The sequence below is a fragment of the Anopheles arabiensis genome, chromosome 2 (assembly GCF_016920715.1).
Source record: "Anopheles arabiensis isolate DONGOLA chromosome 2, AaraD3, whole genome shotgun sequence".
NCBI classification, from domain to species: domain Eukaryota; kingdom Metazoa; phylum Arthropoda; class Insecta; order Diptera; family Culicidae; genus Anopheles; species Anopheles arabiensis.
Window position 1 is genome coordinate 64,224,034 of NC_053517.1, and position 23,269 is coordinate 64,247,302.

The 23,269-nt window shown below is 40.5% G+C and overlaps 3 protein-coding genes across 18 annotated transcripts in view; 1 reads left to right on the top strand and 2 right to left on the bottom strand.

Moving 5' to 3' along the window:
• LOC120904143 (ras-related protein Rap-2a) overlaps positions 1 to 14,095 on the top strand; it is a 31,958-nt gene extending 17,863 nt beyond the window's left edge. For all 6 annotated transcript variants that reach the window (XM_040313941.1, XM_040313966.1, XM_040313974.1 and 3 more), the window contains 3 exons: positions 7,723 to 7,860; positions 8,862 to 8,979; positions 10,653 to 14,095. In XM_040313941.1, the coding sequence (XP_040169875.1) occupies positions 7,723 to 7,860; positions 8,862 to 8,979; positions 10,653 to 10,810 (414 nt within the window). In that variant the 3' untranslated portion in view covers positions 10,811 to 14,095. The remainder of the gene's footprint in view (positions 1 to 7,722; positions 7,861 to 8,861; positions 8,980 to 10,652) is intronic.
• On the bottom strand, positions 4,734 to 6,291 carry LOC120904130 (trypsin-1-like). Of its 2 annotated transcripts, XM_040313929.1 has the most exons (3): positions 6,192 to 6,291; positions 5,285 to 6,107; positions 4,734 to 5,085 (listed from the first exon to the last, which is right to left on the bottom strand). In XM_040313929.1, exons 1-2 carry the CDS (start codon positions 6,241 to 6,243, stop codon positions 5,326 to 5,328), a joined length of 834 nt encoding a protein of 277 aa, XP_040169863.1. In that variant the 5' UTR covers positions 6,244 to 6,291; the 3' UTR covers positions 4,734 to 5,085; positions 5,285 to 5,325. The 2 variants fall into 2 exon arrangements, with proteins under 2 accessions (XP_040169863.1, XP_040169853.1); XM_040313919.1 differs by having other exon boundaries at positions 4,734 to 6,107.
• A 3,808-nt stretch (positions 14,096 to 17,903) lies between the features above and the next one.
• Positions 17,904 to 23,269, bottom strand: part of LOC120897907 (SLIT-ROBO Rho GTPase-activating protein 1-like) — a 32,730-nt gene continuing 27,364 nt past the window's right edge. For 9 of the 10 annotated variants that reach the window (XM_040303134.1, XM_040303112.1, XM_040303125.1 and 6 more), the window contains one exon: positions 18,811 to 22,874. In XM_040303134.1, the coding sequence (XP_040159068.1) occupies positions 21,636 to 22,874 (1,239 nt within the window). In that variant the 3' untranslated portion in view covers positions 18,811 to 21,635. Of the gene's footprint in view, positions 18,430 to 18,491; positions 22,875 to 23,269 lie in introns of those variants that run through there. The other variant, XR_005738597.1, reaches the window with a different exon arrangement.

Here is a 23,269-nt window from a genome sequence, read left to right on the forward strand (position 1 = left end):
ACGATGCTGTCATGCCATGGTCGTTTGCAGGCTCTTGTTTTGCGTAAATCTCACCGTACTTGGTGGATCCATAACAGGACGTTTTATAATTTCCTTGTTTGATTCGTTCTCTTTCTCACGGATAATGATGAACGCCTGTTTTATTCGTAAAAAGATGGCACTAAAAATTGTTCAAAAATAGTATGTAAGATGTTGATTCCACTTTATTTATAATAATCGAGCAGACAAACGGATGGCAAACGAATCGATTACTAGAACATTTTATTTCAGGACATTTTATGTTTGGTTAATTTTATGAGTATTTTTAATTATAATTTAAAAATAGGCTCTTATGAGCCACGACCTAGAAATAAGAAATTTCTATTCATATTATACTAATGTTGGCACCGTATGATAGTGCTGTGGGCAAAAAATATATAAAAAGGAAAGTATGTCGATTTAATGTAAAATAGAGGGGAAATAATCACGGTTACAATTGTTTGTTCAGTTCGGTCAATGCTTGTCTGTACCCACCTAATGGCTTTCGGTGACTTATTGATTTACCCATAAGCTAGATAATCAAAGTCCTACGTTTTACGCACTGTCCATTCGGGGTTAGAACCTATGAAGGGCATGTTGCCAAGTCATACGATAGTACCTGAGGGAATCAGTAGGAGAACATTGCTGCTGGCTTAAAATATATTTTCTTCAAGTCAGAAGAATTCAAGCTGAGCGTTTTTTAAAAGAAGTTCGACGGTTGGCGTCTAAAATCATGTCAACACTCCATACAAAACCAAACGTCAAACAATCGCAGATTCGTCTCAAGCTGGATCAGATTAGCTCTTGTATGATGGATATATTTGTTGAAGCATACATAATTTGGTCTAGAATGGATAAACACTGTCTTCATTGATGTTCAATTTTGTAACAACATATCCAGAAACCATAACACATTTTTTTTTATCCGCGGAAGGTTTAAGCGTTATTGACAAAGATACATCATACGAATTAACAGTCTTCGAAGCGGCGCGAAGTGAAATTGAAAACGTTGCGTTAAACTTAGATCAATCAATTGACAATATTGATTTTTTTATAATGTTTTGTTTTATTCAAAAATCACGATCGAGACAAAGTTATTGCCTAAATCATTATTTTATTTTCCTTTTTAAATGACGAATTGTTTAAGGTAGGGTGCTCAGAGCACATGGAAAATAGATGGTGCCTATTTTTTAACTACTTGCATTATTAGTGTTTTTAAATTTTGTTTAGGATATTTGAAACGTTTATTTTATTATTCATTTTATTGTCATTTTATTACGCAATAGTTCTCAAATATAAAACTAAGTTGGGTTCATCAATTGTATTCAACGTTTGCAATATGTGTTTGTGACAATGTACAGAAAAGGGATATAGGGTTTTCACTTGTTCAAAATACTTTTTCATCAATATAACGATTTTTTTAGTGTATGAATACCAACAACTAGAGTATGATGCAATGATTTCCTTGATCAGGATTGCTATTGGGGCGAAGGTCTCTATATTGTGTTCCATAATATTTCTAACATGTGAAAACCCATGTAAAACCGATGTACACTGGCGCCATCTAGAATTCCAACACTTAAAGTCATGTTTTATAAGTAAAGAGACCAAAAATGACTTATGACTGCGGTTTGTTCGAGGCCGCCCCCTAGTGAAGTGGTATTTTTCTACTTAAAGTTTTTGCTTTCTGGCTTAAATTATAGCAGGGGTCAATCACTGTTATTAAAACATTTCATTTCGATTTCATTGGTTTAACGTATCCGAAGTCTAATTCAATCCAAGTATAATTATATTGATATGATAATACGTCATACGTCAAACATATTTCTCGATTCAAAAAGGCATTGTTGTGTCACGATGACCCGATTTGTACCAAATACCAAATGCTGTAGTGCAAACAATGATTTAGGACAGAGCAACAGAGCAAGCCCTTTAGTTGTCCAATTTTCGTTCTAGCTGGTAGCTAAAGTGGATACCTGACTGAAGTCATGAATTGGGAGAGAAGGCTTGTGAGGACATTCGGTTAATTATTATTTCCGGCCAAATGGTCTTATCGAACGTGAGAACACCGAAAGGAAATGACTGCGCGATCTCCTCCTCTCTCTCCGTGGTGGTTGTTTTGAGTGGCTAAATTCGTTGACAGTCAGTTACATATGTGTGCACAAAACAATTCTATTGTGAGATGCATGGCAATGTTGGGGTGGCCATCTGTAAGCTTCAATAGTGATCACTTCATTCGCAACAAGAGAGAAAGAGAGAGAGAGAGAGAGAGAGAGAGAGAGAGCGAGAATGGAACGAGATCAAGTTCGTTTCCACCCAATTGCAAGCTAAGCGCGAGAAGTCCGCGAAAAGTAGCACATACTACACACAAGCCGCAGCAAAGCAACAGCCAGTCGATGTTTGTCACTTGTCGTCACTGGCCGAGTTGTTGACCTTCGTTTGTATGACGTAGACTATGGTGTAGATTTTTACTCAATGCTAATGTGTAGAACATACTACTGTGCTAAGTGTGAGACAAATCTTGCGAGGTGGGCACCGCGACCCACAAACAAACAGCTTACAACACGTTTAGACGCTTCAAATCCAATATAGTGGAAAAAAAACTCTTGGGAATATATTTAATATATTTACGATACAGCATTTCATACCAATAAAGAGTAACAGTAATCGTATTGTTTTGATAAGATGTTACCAAATTTTGATCAATTGCTGTAAAATCACACTGCTCGTGATTCAATAAGCGGATGTGTGGCTGATATAGTTTGGCTGTTTTCAAGGGCATTGTTTTGCTGGACACGCATCGATAGTGATGTGAAAGTGACTGGCGTTTAGAAACCATTGCATTGGCAATTGTGCCATCGCGCCATACCAGGCGAAGCACAACGGCTAAACTTCACGGGGGCAGTAGCTTGCTGGTGGATGATAGATTTATGTACAATATGAGTTCAATTTTGGAGCTGAAGAAACAAATTGGCATTTAAACTTCGAATAAAAAGTATAAGAATCTATTTTTTTAACGTATCAATACTTTTTCTTCTTTTTCTATTTGTCGCAATCGTCCTACGTACGGACACATGCTGGACTGTATAGACTTTCGAGGCTTTATTCAATACCACACGCAGCCTGATGATAGTCAGTCCTTTTCTTCTATGGGGGGACGGCGGGTCCATTCTAGGTTTGAACCTAGTACAGGAAAGTTATTGAGTCGTACGTGTTGACGACTGTACCACGGGACACAACCCCGCATATTAGACCACATCACTACTAACATGCAAATACATCGTAGTGCGAAAACGTTACATCCCAATATACCAATAATGCATACGACGAATGCAATATAAATGGTCCGCTAACAAACAACACGTTGAATTGTCGCCGAGCAGCAACATACGATTGAAAATGCCGGAAGGGTGACTAGTCAAGCGGTCAGAATACATAAATGTCAATAAAACGGAATAAGCAACCAGAAGATGTTTCCTTTCCTTTTGTCCATTAATAAATAGTGTCCAGAAAGAAGCAAAGCGAGCAAACAGTAAAAAAAAACTAGAAAAAAGAATGAGAGGGAGAGAGAAAAAAATGAAAAAAGTAAGAGCGAAAAAAGGCAACGCCACCGAGCACAGCCAGTGGCTGGCTGTGTAGAAGCGATAATGTGAGCGCATTCAATATTTTACACACGATCTTATGTCTCTTCCAATGACGGTATGTCACTTCCGCTTTGGAAACTGACGGAAAATGTTAATATTGTACCGTCTGCAAAAAGGGTAGAGGCTTGGTGTGTGAAGTAACTCATTTTGATCATGGTATGTAGAAGAACAATTCTGGCGAAGCTACTCTACACGTTTGCAGGGCTACAATTCGTATTAGACCGCTTCACTTATTAATTGTGAAAACGTAATTAACGCTACATCATTACATTCGTATTCCCATTTTTTTAATAGTTGAAATGCATTTTGCTACGAGTACGATATGATGCTTACTTCCAATGTTGAGGTGGCTTGTAAATGGCCGGCAAAGCAATGATGTACAGAGAATGCATTTTTGTATGGGATGTTGATCTTGGGATATTTGAGGTTAAATATGAAATAACAATAGGGCCATTTTCGTTTTAAGTTCGTAGCCTGAAATTTCAGTCTGTCAGCTGTTTGCATTGTATAGCATTTTTCGAGCAGCTATCTAAGTAGGTATAATATAAAGGTGGGCTTATCCCAAGGTGTATGAATTTAGAAGGCTGATTTTTATCGCTTCTGCTTCTGAATGAAGATTTTACGAGTGTTTTGTGTTTTCGCCAAGCCTCCAGAAAGCTTGTTTGAACAAAAGTTTTCACCCATCCTGTCAAAAACTGATATTCAAATTTGGTTATAAAAAACATGCTATGAGACCACCTGGACTACATGCACTTTGATTCTGCATTCCATCACCAGATCTCTTTAATGCACCTTGTTTTGCCATTGTTCGAGCAGGTACTCGAATCTAATTCTAGCTTTACGGCTAGAATAATCTAGACCGAAAATTGCAGGCTAGTTTTATGTGTGGTTTTGTATGGAGTGTTTACATGATTTCAGTCTCCAACTGTCAAACTCCATACAAAAAACTGACTAGAATCGTGAAGGGCACAATTATAAGCCTAAATTATCAAATTATGTAGTTATTTGTGGCAAGTTCATTGTGGAATGTGTAACAGATACAAGAAGATGATAAAGAACGCTTTTGCTATCATATGTGTTGTTCGCTTGTTGCAAAATGGTAGTATTTATTATTTATATTGGCCAAAGTGTGTGTTGTACGAGCGTTCTTATTTACCGTCGTCCACAGTGACCTTGAGAAGATAACCTTCACCCAAAAATATCACTGTTGTTTTCCGAAAACAAAACAATTTCGTGACGGTAAAGTGACGATTAATGGCAGTGCACCCACATGCAATCGAAATGTATTCAAAATAGGCAAGTTGAAGCATCTTCCTTGGCCGAATGATGATGTGGTGACTTCATCTGAGCGCTAAAAATCAGTCTGTTGTGTGGGTTGAATCCAAAAACGCCATATACACGCATCGTAGACATATCGGAGAGCCTAGCAGCAGCAGTAGCAAATGGGTACGCATGGGCCACAGTGTGGAAAAAAGGTTTTGCATAAGTGTGCAAAGACGCAAATAAGCATAAAGAAAGCAGAACAAATGAATAGCAACAACGACATAAAAAACATGTATTGTATAGAAATTGTAAAGAAAATTGAATTGCTTAAACAATATACAAATCCAAAATTCTCTTACCAGAGGGAACGGGTTAGGGAACGAGTGCACACGCTAGAAAACTACACATCGCTTACTTCATATATCCATGCACGTACCGAAGCGACTCTACTGTACACACCTGGAAAGTTGACCTCCGCACAGTCGCCTGTTCGCCACGAGACAACGCCAATCAATGTGTTTTCGTAATAGAGAGGGCCTCCGGAATCACCTTGACAAACGTCCCGTCCCCCACTGAAATAGCCAGCGCAGATCATTCGGTCGGTAATAGTGGCTGCCGCCGAGATGTAAGCCGTCTGGCAAACCGCATGGTTAACCAGCGGTACATCCGTCGCTCTGAGCCGGTCACTTGATTCGACCGGGTTTTGTGTAGCACCCCATCGACTGACCACACACACAGTTCCATCCTGGAAAAACTCGTCCTGCATGGGAAGCCGGATGGCTTGTACGTTGGGTGAAAATGTCAAACACTGTTCCAGGCTTAAAAGCGAAACATCATAATCGATTATGAGCTGCTCATCGTAGAGAGGATGTCTGATAGATTCTTCAACGTTGACAATCTGGCCTCCCTGGTTGTGGTGAATGGTAGCGACTCTTACACTCAAACTGTTGGGCTCTTTCGATGAACTTGCACAGTGTCCTGCAGTTAAAACCCATTGCTGATGGATGATGGAGCCACCGCACACATGCACACCGTGCGACTGCACCGAAGCCTGGAACGGGGCAGCACCAATGTCAATCTCGTGTCCTCCCACGATCCGTTGAGTTGTCTCATTTAAAATCGATACAGGTAGTTCCAGCTGATTTGATCGCTTGTTGGCCATCGGGTGGATGATTTGGAAACCTTGAATCGTATAAAATCAACAGAACATGGTATTTGGCGACGGTGAAATGTGGCAAATAAATCGCCACGACTACTACTACTCACCGACGACAGAACTGCACGACAGCATACACATTATTGCCAACAACTCGTTCATAATGTACTAATGAACTGTGCTGCGGTGCTGCAGACACCTGTGAAATAAGTAACTACGTTAATCATGCCCGCAATATTTATAGTACCACTTTAAGAGCCAGTTAAGCTAGTGATAACGATAAAGTACAAATGAATGTTAATCGGCATTATTGCTCACGTTTTGAAACAAGATAGTATGTTATATTAAAAGTGCAATCTGAAGTGCAAAACGATATAGTCCATGTACAAATAAGCAATAAAATAAAAAATTTTAAACAAAATTAAATGGAAATGTAAAAATCATTCACTAACGCAAAGGTTTCTACTAAAGCAAAAGTATGCTGTTTTGGAACCTTGCTGTACAAATTCTATTAAGCGATAACGCGCATTCGTGTTTCCATAAAATTGATGTAGGGATTGGTTATTTGACCAGTGTGGTAAAGGGATCAGTTACTGGGTACTGAATCGTTTTCTACAACCGGGACAGGTTCGTTATCCATTCCTTTACTAAGACAAACACAGGTAGACAGTGGTGGATCTGCTCTGAAAAACTGAATCCGACTCCGGATAAAAATCTTCTTGGCAAATCCGAACTAGACCAGTCGAGCTCGGTTGAGTCTGGTCGAGTCTGGTCGTGTTCGTATCTGATTGTATGATGCGTTCAGTATCACTTCCAGCCATGATCTTTGCATGGTCGTTATGGGTTCATGATCAACCCCAGTACCGATATAGGATCGGGATAAGGTTTAAGACGTGTACGGGTTTGGAATCAGTTCCAGAGCCGGTATTGATTCTATAAAGGTTCCAAGATCGACAATGGTTCGGAATCAGTTCTAGACCGGTATTAGTTCTGAAGTAGTTTCTCTTAATGTACCTGTGGAAGGGATCTAAGAGGCAACTAGTAATTCCGTTGTTTGTTTAATTGGTAATTTGTAATAGGACAAGGTAATTTTTTCCGGTCATACGGTAATTTCGGGTGTATATAATAACTCCGGGATGTTCTGTTGTCAACACTCACATGTGTTTGTGTTTAGCACGACCAAATGGGTCTTTGGTCAGCTAAGTTAGAACATGTTTTGACAAAATATCAAAAATACCTCTATAAAAAGGGTCTAATTTTCTTACCATTTGGATCCTGAAGCATAATTGTGTGTGTTGTTGTCAGCTTTCTAGGGTCATGTTTTTATTCTATTTTACGTACTTCTTTTCTACGTCGAACATTAAGAGTAAATGTACATTACATAGTCGTTTACATGGTCGTTTACATTTAATGACGTAAACTTCAATACTTCCCCTCCCGTACGTACTGTTTATGGAATCTCCAAGCAATATAGTGCACACAGAACAGACATTATGAATAAGAAGTAACTATTAATTTCAACAGACACAGAATATACCATAGAACCTACCATTCGCTTTAATTTACTGTCACATAAATAGTACACGAATCGTTGAAAAGAAGCCATGTTTGTATTAATTGTGTTTTATTTTTATTTCACAGGTGGACAACTCTCCTTGCGTGTTGGAAATTTTGGACACAGCGGGAACCGAACAGTTCGCTTCGATGCGGGACTTATATATAAAAAACGGGCATGGCTTTATAGTCATGTATTCGCTAACCAACCACCAGACATTTCAGGTAGGTAGAAACTGTAGAAAAGCACCATTCAACAGGCTGTATTGTGCAATACTGCTCAGTAATACACTTCTATACTGAGAACTTCTACTTCTATAGAAATGTCAAAGAATGAAATAATTACTATAAATGCGTAAACGAAAATCAGCGCAAAGGCGTTTGCTATATTTCTCATCTCGTTCATCTTCGCATGCGACTGACTTTGATCTATGCTGGTGCAGTACTGTATGGGAATCGTTCATCGTCCACTTGTTAGAAATGGTGCGATACTTGTAGACAATGCATAAAACATTACATTTTTATTGTTCTTGAGTTGCATCCGCTTATGCTTCATCGTTACTTCTACTCTTATCATGCCGTCGTCTCAGCGTCGGCGTAGTTAAAAAGCGATAATTAATGGCGTGTGTAATGGCAATGCACTAGCTGTGGGGAGCGATAACATCTTGTTGTTGCAGTCAGATTTGAATGCAGTTTTTATTTAAATCTAGACATGCTAATGATATGGCTATTGATAGGTGAACAGCTGGTTTTAAAAGTATTACCACTTCGATACACAGACGTTACAGCCGAAACAGTGGTGCGTATTCAAAATCAGACACTTCCAATTCGGACGCTCTTTCTACCATGAAGAATGTTTCCCCCCGTTATTCCCCTATAAAAGTTAAAATTTTGATTCTTAATTCAAATTCCCGTGAAAGGTAATAAAAGAAGCCCACTGCACAGTTTTCATGACGATTTATAATTCTAGGAAATTGACATATGGATCGCAAAGTAGGAAGAGCGACTGGACTTCTATGTGAATTTGGTAAAAGTGTCCGATTTTGTATACCCACCACTGTACATGTATGTTAGCGATCGATGATGATGATAATCCGCTTCATTCGTATGGTTAGCAACTTTACCAGCACTTACTAGCATACTTTTAAATACAGCACTTCTTAACCATTCTAACAAAAGAAAGTTTAAATTTAATGGTTTGGGATTGTTTGTTTCTTTCGTTACAGGATATTGCGAGTATGAGAAATGTGATCAGTCGTGTGAAAGGTAGTCAGCCAGCACCAATCCTCCTAGTCGCCAATAAGCTAGATTTAGATTGCCAAAGAGAAGTGTCCACGGCCGAAGGTAAGTTGTTTCGGCGGAGTTGTGTTTCCGTACCTAGTATTCTAGCATCAGTTTACAGCACTGGACACTCATGCGCCTTCAGACAAGTTTCTAATCAAAAGAAGCCTTAAAAGCCGGACATCTACCGACTACGTACTTGGGAGTAAGCAAATGAGTGTTCTGCTTTGCCTTCAAAATTAAAAATCCAACCGGTTTCTTACCTACCATAACGTTGTTGTTATGGTGTAGTGATTAAAGCTCGTGCATGTACTCACATTCTTGTATGCCGTAAACAATTTCAACTTTACGCAAACATTTGTTACTATTTAACTGTATTATTGTGTTAATTTTTTTTGTAAAATTGAAGCTAACAGAGATGGTCGACAAAACACATGATGTGCCGGATTTTCGTTTTGTTTTCCAAAGCATCGCGCGCACGAACCACCACGGGTCGAATGTGTGATGTATTTATTGTGTATCTGCGATGGAAAATGTATTTTCGTTTTACCATTTTGGTCTGCACTAGTAATGAAATGACATCTAAATTTAGCCACGCTGAGTGAATCTGTACCATGCACTTAAGAAAATGGCATCAAATGTAAATCAGTTACTGGCACAACAGTCAGTTCCTCCGCCATTGTGCGTGCTTGCCTTGTGCTCTTGTGTATGGAACATACTGGTATTATTGGCGCCCTAATGGGCTGAGTGTGAATAAAAGGCACCACACAAAGGTCTGTTCATCTAGTATCTCTAAGAGTGGCATATTTTGTGAAAAACAAACAGCTTTTTTCGCGTTCTGTTCTCATGTATACTAGGTATTAGGGATGGTAAGCTTTTTTCTCCACCGCCCATTGAACGCGTGTAGTCTGTGCAATCCGGAAATGAAGTGGTGAGCGCCATGCTTGCATGCTATGTGTGTGTGTTCCATTATAATGGCTATGCGCGAGATGAGCTCGATGACGTGTTGCGCTATAAATAATTTCATGTATCACACCTACCCTTAGTAGGCTGAGGTGCTTGCTTTCTTTCGGCTGTATAGTGATTGGATCCCCTAAAATGAATAGATGTGTATGGAGAGCATTGTTATTTGCGGCAAACACCTGCTAGACGCGATGGTGCGATATTTTTCCGATTTAAATGAATTGAAATGAATGTGTTGTCTTAGGCGTAAACAAACCGGGCGGTGGTGGGTCCAGTCCAGTTCAAGGTCGAAGAAATAAAGAACACACTGCGGTTATCTTCGCTTTATGTGTTGAGCTGGCTCTGTAGTAGGCTAGTCCCATGGTGCACTTGTCGAAGCGTTCGACCTAAAATCATGCTCGTTATGTGTTCAAGCCCGATATGAACTGAGATCCCGATACGTAAGGCTAGGACTGTGACAGAAATACACAAAACCAGTATAAGAAGCGTCCCACAATAGTAGAACAAAGATAATGCATGCATCCCGCAAAAGTATAATTTATGTATCTATTTGGCTTTATTACTTTCCATATCTTTTGATACGGCGAATAATACAGTGAGCGGTTGAAGGTGCACTATCGAGGATAATGCTATTCACTTTGAGATGCTTCAAGGGATGTTATTGTATTTGTACCTTGTTTCATTTTCACATGTCATTTTTTTTTAACTATCAGTAACAATACACTTGCCTGAAGTCACTTTTTAATACTATTTCCGTGTTGCTTTATCCGTAGGTAACGCCCTTGCGGAACAGTGGGACTGTCCGTTCATCGAAGCATCCGCGAAAGATCGCATCAACGTGAACGAAGTCTTCGCTACTGTCGTCCGAGAGATGAATATGACCTCCGAAAAGCGTCAAAAGAAAAGTTACTGTTGTTGTACATTATTATAGAACTGGCATTAAGTCTAATTTTTAACCTAATTAATAATAATAATTAATAAAAGAAAAACAAACATCAAGACACACACTCAACATGCGCCGGCGAACAGGAGAGTGAAGCGCATAAACGGACGAGAAGACGATGCGCCGACCACATGCAGCAAAACAATAAACACACAAAGCTTAGAATTATAGCCTACTTGATGGTGCAAAATCTTAGGCTGTTTCCCCCACTCGATATATCCTGTGGTGGTGCTGTGTGGCAACTGTACAGAACGAACGATCCTCCTCCATCTCCAGAAGAAAGCTCCATATTCACTGTGAATCTGTTCGAAGCTAGAGAGCGATCGATCGAACGAGTCTTCTAGGCTCAAGCTATTGCTATACATTTCTGTCTTTTGTTTTTACCTACGAAAAGCAGATTTTACAAGGTTCCTCCTGGAATGCGGCAAACCCAACTCCCAAATGAATGCCGTTTTGGGATTTACAATGGATTATTAAGGAGGATGGGAATGGGACAGGATGGTTACTGCACTGCGCACAGGGTAATTAATATAGGACTGAGGCAGGAACAGGAACCACTTGTGTATGCGTGCGTATGTGTGTGTGCGTGTGTATTTGTTGGGCATTTTGACCTTATCCCGGCAACGGTGGCAAATAGGATGGATGGGAATTAGTCTTGCGGATGTGTGGAAAATTATCAAATTGTCTGCATCAGAATCGAATGGAAGCAACCAAATTTCGCGCATACAATAAACAGGGGGAAATCTAAAGAAGTGAAATAAAATATTACATGTAACAGATAATAATTATTAGTAAAACTAACAACAACAGCTATGTGTATATGAGGGATGTTAAAGTGTGCGATAAATAGCAACAAACGGCAAAACAATTACACAATGCAGCGAAAGACACAACAACAAAACACACACACACACCAACCTAAACCAAACCCCGTAAATCCCTACCGAAACCTCCAGTTTTTCACCTCAATATGATAGCAAATGTGGTATAGTGTGTATACATTTAGATATATGCTGTCAGAGCGAACACAATCCTACGGGATTTAGTACTCGCGTGGTGTATTCGCATGGTTCTAAGATGTAGCAACCCCGCCGCCGGGTGGTAGCAGATGGAGGGAAAAACTGGGAAACCCGCTCTTGTAGGGAAAGCAAAAAGGGGAAAGGAAACAGCGGATGTAATATACACCAGTCACACGGAAGGTTCTCAAATTTTTACATGATATTTTATGAACAACACACACACACACACACACTAAAAAAACAGGAATGAGACTGCAAGTGCACCAGAAAAGGCTGGGTAGAAAATTTAACATTTCATTAGGAAGAAACCGACACGCTACAAACAAACAAACAAACAAACAAACAAACAAACAAGCATAACAATTCTCTATCTCTCACACAACACACCGAAGCACCCGAAGCACATGAAGCAACGTTCCGGAGTCGCTTTGGAGAAACGGAGAAGCGAATCAATTGATGTACTATAGTTAAACACAAAACAAGGCAGCGCCGTAACCAAACGATCGATCTCTCAGATTTAATAATTCGGGATGCGAGAATGCATCTCTCATGTGGCATGATTGCACATGAAAACGGGAACTATACATCCGTAATAATGTTGTCTGCCAGTGTGGGATGGGATGACGCAAAAGGCATCGCATCGGGAAACGCAAGATCAACCGTACGTATAATGAGGGTAGAACTTTAGTAACGGCGGAGAGGTATATGTTTGTTTGTTTTCCTTTGTTTTTTTTTGTTTTTCGTTTATTGCTGCTGATCGATATAGGCAAACATTCACAACACGCTGTTGCTCCTTCGCGTGTTTATGTATGTATGTGTGTATGTGTGTGTGTCTGTGTGTGCGCGTATGTTTGTGTGTGTGTGTGTCGCACGCGCAGGCATTCACTGTCGCTTTAGTCGCTGCTTAATAAGGTGTAATCTTTGTAGAAGTTTTTTTTTTTATGTAACGAAAATATGTGCCATTTCACGATGGCCTGGTACACAGGATGCTTCCTTCCTTTGTCACTCCTTTGTCTGTCACACACTAACTTTTCTAATTGCGTTGTTCTTTCGCATATTCACCTTTTTGATTCGAAATCCGGTCCCGACTGAAGTGTGCAGGTGGGGGAGATGTCGTCGGGGTCGGGGGTAGGATGTATGCAAATACACTAGCACGCAAAATTGTTTTTTTTTATTCCTAGCAGATGATCGGCTCCTGATTTGTAATACACTTACCCACCCCCTCTCCGACAACATTCTATTAGTGAAAGTGGAGTGGTGGAGCCGCATTGAACGGCACTTAGACGTTGCCAATGTGATAGCTACGGAGACGTGAACCCGATGCAAAACCTAAATTGATTGCAGCAATTACCCTACCCACCACTCCAAAGGATAAACATGGAATTGTGTTTGTAGCAGGCGGTGTGCCGAACATTTAGCAAAGAGTTAGAAAAACGGTGTTAAACATTAAGAAATCAACATCAAAGCAGCCTAAACAGGAGGAGATGATGGAAGGTGACGATGATGGTGATGTTGATGATGATGATGATGATGATGAGAGGTGTGTGTAGCGCGCGAACGTTCCGAAAGGACGATGCGCATCTCCTTAGTTTCGCCTCCTGGTTTTCTTTACCAAGGTATGTACACCAAAAAGCAAGAAGTAAAACAATTGGAGATCAAATGAAGCATTAGTCTACACATTAAGAACGAACACGCGTGTTTCACTGGCAGTGCGACAGATCGGTGATTGGTGCACGAAAGGGCGAACATTTGAGAGCGAGAGAGGTGAACATTCATAAATAGTAACACATGCATACATATTATTAGGCGTAATTTAGGAAGGAGAAGATCACCTCATGGCATATAATAGTAGCGCGAGTTCTTCGCGAGAAGAATCCGAACGAAGGAAAGCTAGGAATGTAATGTGAAAGGATCGATCAATAAATAAGAAACAGACTATTTTTATCGTATCAAATTTTGTATACAAAGGGGAAGGAATGTAAAAAGAAACAAAAACCATGTAGCAAGCATACATATAAAATGAAGGAAAAAAGAAAAGAAAAGAAACCACCATCTGTGGATTACAGGAGCTGTGTGTGGGAGAGGGTAAATGGCAATAGGACAATTACCTACAACTACCAGGTGTATCCCGCAGTGAAAGGAGCAGCAAAATGGTTTGCGGAACGGATGGAGGAAAGCCCAATTTTGAAGAAACGCGGAACGGATAGAAAATGGTGCGCTAAGTTACAATAAAGTAAAATGTACGTGAACTGTACCATTGAACGATTTTCTTACTTTATGCTGGCCCGAAAATCGAACGAAAATGATCCAAACGGCTAGATCGATCCGGTTAGTAAACATTATCAAAGGTGGTAAGTACGTATCACATCCCATCACAGCATTTTAAACACTGAATCGTGTTTGATTTTTGCTTTGATTGATTGTGGTTGCGAATAACTCTGTTACTTCGATAAGAGGATACTGTTGAAACACAGTGTATATTGTTAATTCAATGTTATAGGCGTAATCGCTGTTCTGTTCTGCAGACTTGCGTCCCTTGCTACAAATTTTGTCGGCAGCTACCAAGCTGGGTTTGTTGGAGGCAAATCCACCACCGACCAAATTTTCACTCTACGGCAGATCCACCAGAAGTGCCGAGAGCGCCAGATCCCTACGCACCACCTGTTCATTGACTTCAAGGCGGCCTACGACACCATAGACCGGAATGAGCTATGGAACATCATGCAGCGGTACCACTTCCCTGAGAAATTGATACGGTTGTTAGAGGCCACTATGAACGGGGTGCAGTGCACGACATACGTGGCACGATCCTCTACCGGTCTCTCCAATTTATTGGCTTCGCGGATTACATCGACATCATCGGCAGGACAACACCGAAGGTGTGTGACTTCATGAGAAAGCGATTTTTATGTTAATAATATATTCAGTGATGGATATACTCAACTGGTGAGGAGATTTCAAAACCCAAAAAAAACAACGTCTGGTGTAGTATTGTTACGAGTCTAGCTTCTCCGGCAGGCCACGCGAATGATTGACCCTCAGTAAGAGTCGTAGGGTCGTAGCGGAGAAGAAGCAAACTGCGGAGTTTTGGACAGAGTCTTTGACACTTTACCTACTAACCAGTCCTTCCCGCTAGTTGCTTCTGTTCCAAAGGATGGGAAGCCTATACAAACTGAAGGGGGTGTTTAACTTGGAAATTCAGGGGCTCTGTCCTATTTCGGATGTTGAAATTAATGGTGTTAACTTCTGCGTTTGAATATCTGTTTATTGAAAACAAGGCCTACTTTTATAGTAAATTTTCCCCTGACACGTCTAGTCGTTTATTCGCTCGGACTGGATTGTTCGGGTTTCCAGAAAATTCTTATTGTGACGTGAAAGGATTTGGAATGATAAAATAATGATTACTTGGATTAGAATAATCAAATTGGTGAGGAAAGAAATTTATAATTAAGTAAAAAAAACACGTCAAAATGTCATTCGATAATCCGCACGCAATCAAGTGAGGATTATCGAGCGTGAACTGTATCCTTCTGGTACCGAGTTTGAAAAATCCACCCTGAACGAATAACATAGATTCCAGTTACAAAAATGCTTAAAATCAAAGTCGAATTTACAATCCAGTAGAAAGTCGTTATATTCAGCCGTAGCGGTACGCACTCGATCGTAATTGTCACATTCCATCATCTTGTCACAAGGGTTATGACAGATATGCACAACAGTGTATAGGGGGCTTATGGCACCCCAATGCGGGGCGCGATTCATGTGACGTTTGGCCACTGAACGATGTTTTGGGAACAACGCTTGAGACGAAATAGAACTAAACAAGAACTACCAAAATTCCAGCTTGTGTCGAATTTATTAGTAATGGACTGCGATTCTATGCAAACGGCACGAGATTCGAACGTAACTGGAAACAGGTGTAATTCTTATCCATCTCAACGTTCATTTCGGCAGTTTAATCAATTTCACACTAACGAGCAACAACTTGAACCAATAATACTTAGTAGGATTGATTATGAAATTGTGCGAAATTCATTTGCGTTGAGTAAAATTTGACTTAGATAATATATAAAAAAGATAAATAATAAAAAAGCAAAGCATTGGCTTTGTACGAAATATTCAAATGAGCCACTGTATTCAAACATCTTAACAAAATCCCCCTATTCGGCAATAGTACGCGCCGTTCTTTTATTTTTTAAATTACAGAACATATAAAGAACTTGCTAATTATAGTTAGCTAAAGTGCATAGATTTCCTTTCATTTCAACGCTTATTTCCTGTTTCATTTGACCTAATTCAAACAACATCAGCTTGATAACACGTTAATGGTAATGATAGCGCTTCATTCATCCGGGTAGTTATATTACAATCACAATTCCACAAAAATATGACAACAAATTAAATTTTGCTCGAAAATTCTACCTTCCTTATTGACGTGTTAAAAAAACTTAATTCCAGCGCCATTCTGAACAAAACAAAATGATTTTGTGCATATCACTAAAAATACCCAGCTGAGTGTTGTGTGAGGTAGTTAAAAGACTTATGTTTTGGTAGCTGAAATTGGGACCAAACTTGAGGGTTGCTGTATAGTTCCTAAATGCAATAAATACTTTATATTTACATGATTATTCAACCAGAACTCCAAATACAACAGCCTTCAATTCAACAGCTTCAACCAGAGACCAAAAATGTTCTATACACACTTGAGAAACGACAAAATCACAATGTAAAGTATCGCCTCGTCAATGCCAAACAGAGCGTCCAGTAAATTTCTCAGCTGAAATTGCGGCCTATGCAAGGATACCCCCAGTGTACTTTGACAAAACTTCATTTGACAGCTAGCGAGTCCAAAGTTATTTAGCAACTCATACAAAGTCCTTCGCAACGAGAACTCTCTATCTGCCAATCTACTATAGAAAGCACCAACCATTATTACCTAAGAACCCACCTGTAATCTATCTAGCCACCTTGGGTCTGTTTAAAAACACATCGATCGTTTTATTTTCTTAATTTAAGTACAGGAATTCAAATTCAGCACATCGAAACCATAAACCAAAAATACAATCAAATGATGCTTTTGAAAAGCAAAGCCTATTGTGCCGACTTCGCAGATTGTGTTGTCGTGGTAGCCGTCGTAGATTCCGCTGCTGTGCTGCTTCCGAGAGAGGTGGTTTCCATAGTAGTAGTGGTTGTAGTGCTGGTAGTATTAGTACCGGTAGTAGTATTCGCCTGTTTCGTAGCATTGTCAATAGTAGTTACGCCATTGCTATCCGTCGTGGACACACTTGATGCTATCGTCGTTCCTTCGCTGGATAGTGATTTTTCTGTGTGAGCTGATACATCAGTTCCGTTCAATTCCGTTTTACCCGTCTTGTCACTCTCTGTAGTTATCTTGTCTGAGCTGGAGGTGGGTGCCGAAGTGGAAACTGTTGCTGTGGTAGTAGTATCGTTTGCACCATTCTCGACCGGCGATTCCGTGGACACGGATGTAGTGTTACTACTGATGGTAGTAGATACAGTTGTGGCGTTGTAAGGCGACGAATCAGTTTCGTTTTTCACGGCAGTTGAATTGTTGCTGGGCGATGGTTGTTGCTTCGAGCCAAAGATCGAATCCCACAGATGGGCGAAAAATCCTCCACTGGTTTCTGATTCACACGCCACTGGCTGTACAGTTGTTCCATGGAAGAGCAATAGTACTCCTGCCACCATCCAGCACACCGTAAGCTGTCTTGAATACATGCTAGTGATAGAATGTTGTTTTATCAGGACGTTCGGGATTTGGAGACCTTCTTCTCCAGCGCTCAATATGCAACTGAAGCGAATGGCAGTGCGACAACACGACATTAAGCTTTCGACAGATTCGAACTAGTGTATTGTTTGTTCCACATTTCACACAATCATTAGCAATTGGGTGTCACTTTCGTTGACGAAATCGCCGTCGTCTGACTAACAGCAGACAAGGATAGTAGCGTCCAAAATTACCTCGAAATTATATCAGTCCCACCCCCCCACACACACACACACACACACACATGCCAAGCTTCATCAACAACACACGAATATTTGATTAAATTAACAGCTTTATTTGAATGTTACTGGACATATTACTCATCTCACATCTCTTTTAGAGTAAATGAGATTATTTTTTATCCTCATTCTAAGCTCTTAATCTAAAATCAAAGCTCAATAATTCTTACTGTTCGCTAACATTCTCGGTCGTTGCTGTAATCACTTAGAATATGTTTCTTTCAGTTCACGGTACGTTCTGCAACGGCCGAGCTTCTTGCTTGTCCTTCTTGATCCGTCATTTCACCAAACTGTGTTTCAGGGCGTGTTTTAGATGAGCCATCTTCCAGGAAGAGCGTACCATTTTTAACCGGTTCGGACAGGATAATTGCTGCACGCGAAACATGATCGCTCGTTTCTGATGATGATGATGATGACGATACATTCATCACTGCAGTTTCCAACGTGTCGTTACGCGATATGAAGGTGGGTTCCGTGGCGGGTCTTGTGTTGCTTTCAGAGCGAAACAGAGTTTCAAACAATTGCTGAAAGAATCCATCCTTTAGGGAGTTTCCCGAGACACTGCTAGGGTAAAGTACGGTCACTATAACAAATCCACACAGTAGTTTGCCTATTCGACGCACCATACTATCATACCACACAGGATAATGCGTAGATAACGAGCGATATGTTACCGATGACTGAACGCCAAACGCGCTAGGACGTGTCTCCAAACTGTGGCCAACGGTTGGCCGATCCTGGGTGATGCAAATTACCAGTATAAACAAATCCCCTTGCGCAAACTACCGGCAAAACAGCGGCAAAATGCTTTGAACATCGCACTGTGTAGTATTGGACTGTCAATACTATTCATGCGGTGAAAACGATCACAACTTGAACTCATGGCTTGCTACGAAGAGGGTTGAAATAATGAATTGGTTAAATTGAAATTGGTCCATTTGGTTTGGTTTCATTAGTGTGTCACATTTATTCTGTATATAATTGATGCCTTCGATTCACCTCGCATCCCATTAGGTGTAAATTAATCTGCGGAAGTATGTATTTATAGTTATATACTTCGTTTTGCTTTGCTTGTGCTTGCAGCTACACTACTGCACTGGTTTCGCAAACCCACCCCCTTCTCTCTTCCATTTCCTTTTCTTTCTGCAAAGTCCTATCAGTGTGGTAGTGTATTATTAGCACACCCTGTTACGCTGTAACGCAGGTTCCGGAAAATTAAGAAAATTAGAAAAAACTTTTTCCATTACGTCCGTGTGTGTGGACATGTTTCTCCAACCGCCGGATCCAAACGAATCTAGCTCTCCGACCGTCATACTCTCTCTCTCTCTCTCTCTCTCTCTCTCTCTCTCTCTCTCTCTCTCTCGCTCTCTCGCTCTCTCGCTCTCTCGCCCTCTTTTTCTCCCTGGTTACTGGCATTCCGTTTAATGATCATCTCACCATTGTGCTGATGCCCTCATGATCAACCAACGCATTATTATTAACTAAACCCTGTACGTTGAACAGCGGACGATAGAGATCATCGTGTAAAACCTCCTGCACTATCTCTTCTCAGCACATCGTAGGTACATTATTTCAGAACTGATACTTTATTGAAAAACTGATACAGGTCTAAATGTTTGCAATGACAGAAAGAAAATAAATCAGATATCGCTGCCATTGAAACCAATTTCACTTATTGTTGAAACGAAATTTTCTCTTCGGAAACGATACGGTCTGGTGTGTGGCGCAACTACACGGCGTTACATTATTGTACCTTTGCTGCAGTCTAGTTAACATTGCATTCTCTCTCTCTCTCTCTCTCTCTCTCTCTCTCTCTCTTTCTCTCTCTCTCGCTCGCTCTATATGTAAATCGTCGTACCAGGGATTCGAAGATAGCAAGAGATTATTATTGATTCACGTGTATGTATATATATATGTTTATCTTTCTCTGCTTGCGATAGAGCGTAGTTGCGTGTAGCGGAAACTATGGTTTTAGTCATATGGGTGTGTTTTATTGTAACACAATGCACTATTTATTAATAGCGATGAATTTGCTGTTTGCTGGAGATTACTTTTATGATGCTGACGATGAAATTGTTAGAATTACTTTACACACACACACAGACACACAGACAGACATACATGATTTGCGCTCAGTGTAAAAGTGAGTTTGGTTTGTCAAGCATTATTAAATACGATAAGATTGCAATTACTGTGTTTCATAGGTTACAACAACGATACCAGAGAGGAAAAATCAGAGGAGGACTTCTGTTCTGTGTGTATTGAAAATATAATTTAGCGAATGTGTTACGTATACTCGTAAATGATGCCTTTTGTTTTGTTGTTAAATCAAAAAATATATTTTTTCATTTACTGCCAGATGTTGACTGCCACACCCACTATCCGTATTTGTTTCGTAATCAAAAATATCGCGCCTTGTGCGTGTGCTTGTATTATCAGTCGTATAATGTTTGCGATTAGGATTGCTAGTTATTATATCATAATCACCTTTGCTCTTAGCTCTATCGTCCCTGTCCTGTGTTTCCGCTGAATCTTTTTTTTTTCAACCTACTTCTACGCTTTACTATATGATCGAAATATCATGGACCTACTACAGACTACGTTCAGACTCTACTCTGCTGGTTCTGGTTACATTTCGTTTCGTGTGCACCTTGTTTTCGTGTTGGTTTTCGTCTAGAATGGTTTATTTTGAACAATGTTCGTCCGTTCACTGTTATTTATCTTTCAGATTGAAGTTTCTGTCGCCGAAAGTGGTGTGCACGGCAACTTAGTGAAGAAGATAGCCGTCACTGAAACTGTTAAATCAACAAAATATACGGTACCATTAAAACACAGTACGGCTTTACACGCAATGGGAAAAAAGAACAACCCATACATAGTTAAATAATATACTCATTCCAGTAAGCTTTCATTTTGTTCGTTGCTCGTAATTGAAGAAAAATCATTAACGCAGCATAAAAATATGCTACGCAGATTAACCAAATACGTAAAAAAGGCACCACTACCATATACGTGTGTGTGTGTGGTCCGCATGGTGTTGGTGTACACGGGTACACGGTACACCGCGCCGACCAACTTTGCTCGCCATATTCTCGCTTCATTTTGCATTCTTGTTGAATCGTTTGCACTGTTCGCGCATGAGTGCACGAACTACAAATCCATGGTAATATTTTTAGCTAATGTGTGCAATGTTTAGCTTTGCTTTCATTTCGCCTGTTTTACGAGTATTGTGTATTGTACCGATCCAGTCTTAATTATTAAAAACTTTTCACTTATCAATGTATATATTCGAAATATTGGTGTTTTACTCAATCCATTCCTGCGCATCATGATCAATTCCGCAACAAATACCAACAATGCGCTGTACTTTGATTACGCCTAATTACCAAACCAAAAGGTTCCATCATGGCTTCATTCATGGCGATCGGACTACCACATCCTCGGAAAATGGATGTATGTGTAATGTTTACTTTGTCAAGGTTCTTGCAAAGGTTGTACACTTTGCATCATTTTGCAATCAGTCACTTTCATGCCAATCTCTTTACGCTTCACGCTGTACGCATTCTGTCTGTTAGTCTCATGCGTTTTCCTTTCTGTAGTAGCATTCACCGTGTATACCAGAAATACCATACAGAAAGACGAAGCGCATCTCAACCTGACCGCTTTGCCATGCTTTATCAGGTGATAATGTTCTCATCGCTTCCATTTGCTACGTGCACACATATTTACATGTTGAACGTATTAGAGCGTGAGAACAGAGCCCACTTCTAGTCTGCATTGCGGCGTTGCATTTCGGGCGTTTGCGGTGGTAGCACCTGGGGCTTTTTCAGTATTTGTGGCTTCACTTTTACTTGCGGTTTGAATGAGCTCAGATTCTTTGCTTGTTGCTCCTGCGTCATGGAAGAGGCGCTTGCTGCCGACGTCCCTTCGGTTGACTTCATCAGACAGCCGCCAGTTAGATGTAAATCAGCAAACTGGGACACAAATTTCTGTGTGTTGCGCACAGGGATCGGACTCTTGCTAAGTTCTTTTCCCGGTAACGACGATGGCGCTAGCGATAGTTCAGTTTCGTTTGAAGAGGAAGCAACTTCTAATTCGGCCACGTCAGTGACCGCACTTGCGGCCACACTTGTTGTAGACGAGGAAGACGCAACGGGGACGGTAATTGCTGACAATCTTCGTGATTCGTCTTCTTTCCCAGCGTCAGCACTACAACCTTCTAATGATTTTGAAGCTTCAGTTGCAGCCGTGCTTGAACTTTTAATACTGTTTTCTTGTGGCTTCACTTCTGCTTTCGGTTTATCAGTCACCGTTGCTCCTTTCACATCCAGCTTTACCTCTTTTTTCACCGTGTTATTTTCATACACAGGAGATTCATTCGAAAATCGTTCGTTCTTTTTCAATGTACACTGGTTCTGAGCAGCAAACCGTTCAGCTGAGGTCATATCCTCTAGCTCGGTGTCTAAAGATTCTCTTGATGCGTGTGCGGTTTCCTTGCTAATGGCGGAGGGCGGAAGATCCATCACCAAATCTGGTGCAATTCGGTTACGACTTAGAATGCGCGACGTTGTTAGGTTTTGGTATGAGCTTTGTGCAGCGCGTTTCTGCCACAGGTCGCGGTTCTGTTGAAACACATTTAGCGTTGCTGATCCACCGCCACCAGCAACTAGGGATAGTTTGTTCTCTGACAGGCTGAAGCTCTTCGCGTGATACTTTCGCATTGGTCGGGATTGATCGGATTGGTCATCCACGGCCGATGGTTCACCGTCAACAGCGATTGTTTTGCCGGTGGATAGAGTCGTTTCGCTGCGGCGATTCAAACCAAGAGTCGATTTGCTATGCTCTGATGGTTCTCCCATTCCGCCAAGCCGGGGTCGGATTTCCACGCTATCCATTTCATCTTCGTTGCTGTTGCTGCTTGTGCCACTGTCAGCCGCTGGTGATTTCTCGCGGTTCGTAGTAATTTTGGTCGGTTCGGCATAAATCGGTTCCGATGGTTTTGATGTCTAAAATAAAGATAAAGCAGTTCAAAGTTATTACAGCTTTTCTATGAATTATACACAAAACAAGCAATTAATGTTGTGAACGAGAATAAAATAAGCAATTAAACGTGAGAGTTAATGGAGCAAGGCCAAAGATGGTCATATGGCATTATATAGCAAAATAAAAGCATAAACATCACTAATGAAAACATGTTAAAGGCATTACTAATGCAAATAATATTGAAAAAGGACAAAATAACTGAACTTCAACTTCTTCGATAAACTTGTGTAAATAAATTTCCCTTGTGACCTGTAACAACCGACAGTTTCAACATACACTGCCAACAACTACGATATCAGGACAATTTAGCTTAACCTGTAAAGTATCGTGTATATTAATAGCAAGTACATACATCAAA

Coding starts and splice junctions, on each gene's coding strand:
- LOC120904130 (XM_040313929.1), bottom strand. CDS start 6,243: ATGAACGAGTTGTTGGCAATAATGTGTATGCTGTCGTGCAGTTCTGTC. Junction 6,108..6,191: donor GTCGTGCAGTTCTGTCGTCG/GTGAGTAGTAGT, acceptor ATACGATTCAAG/GTTTCCAAATCATCCACCCG.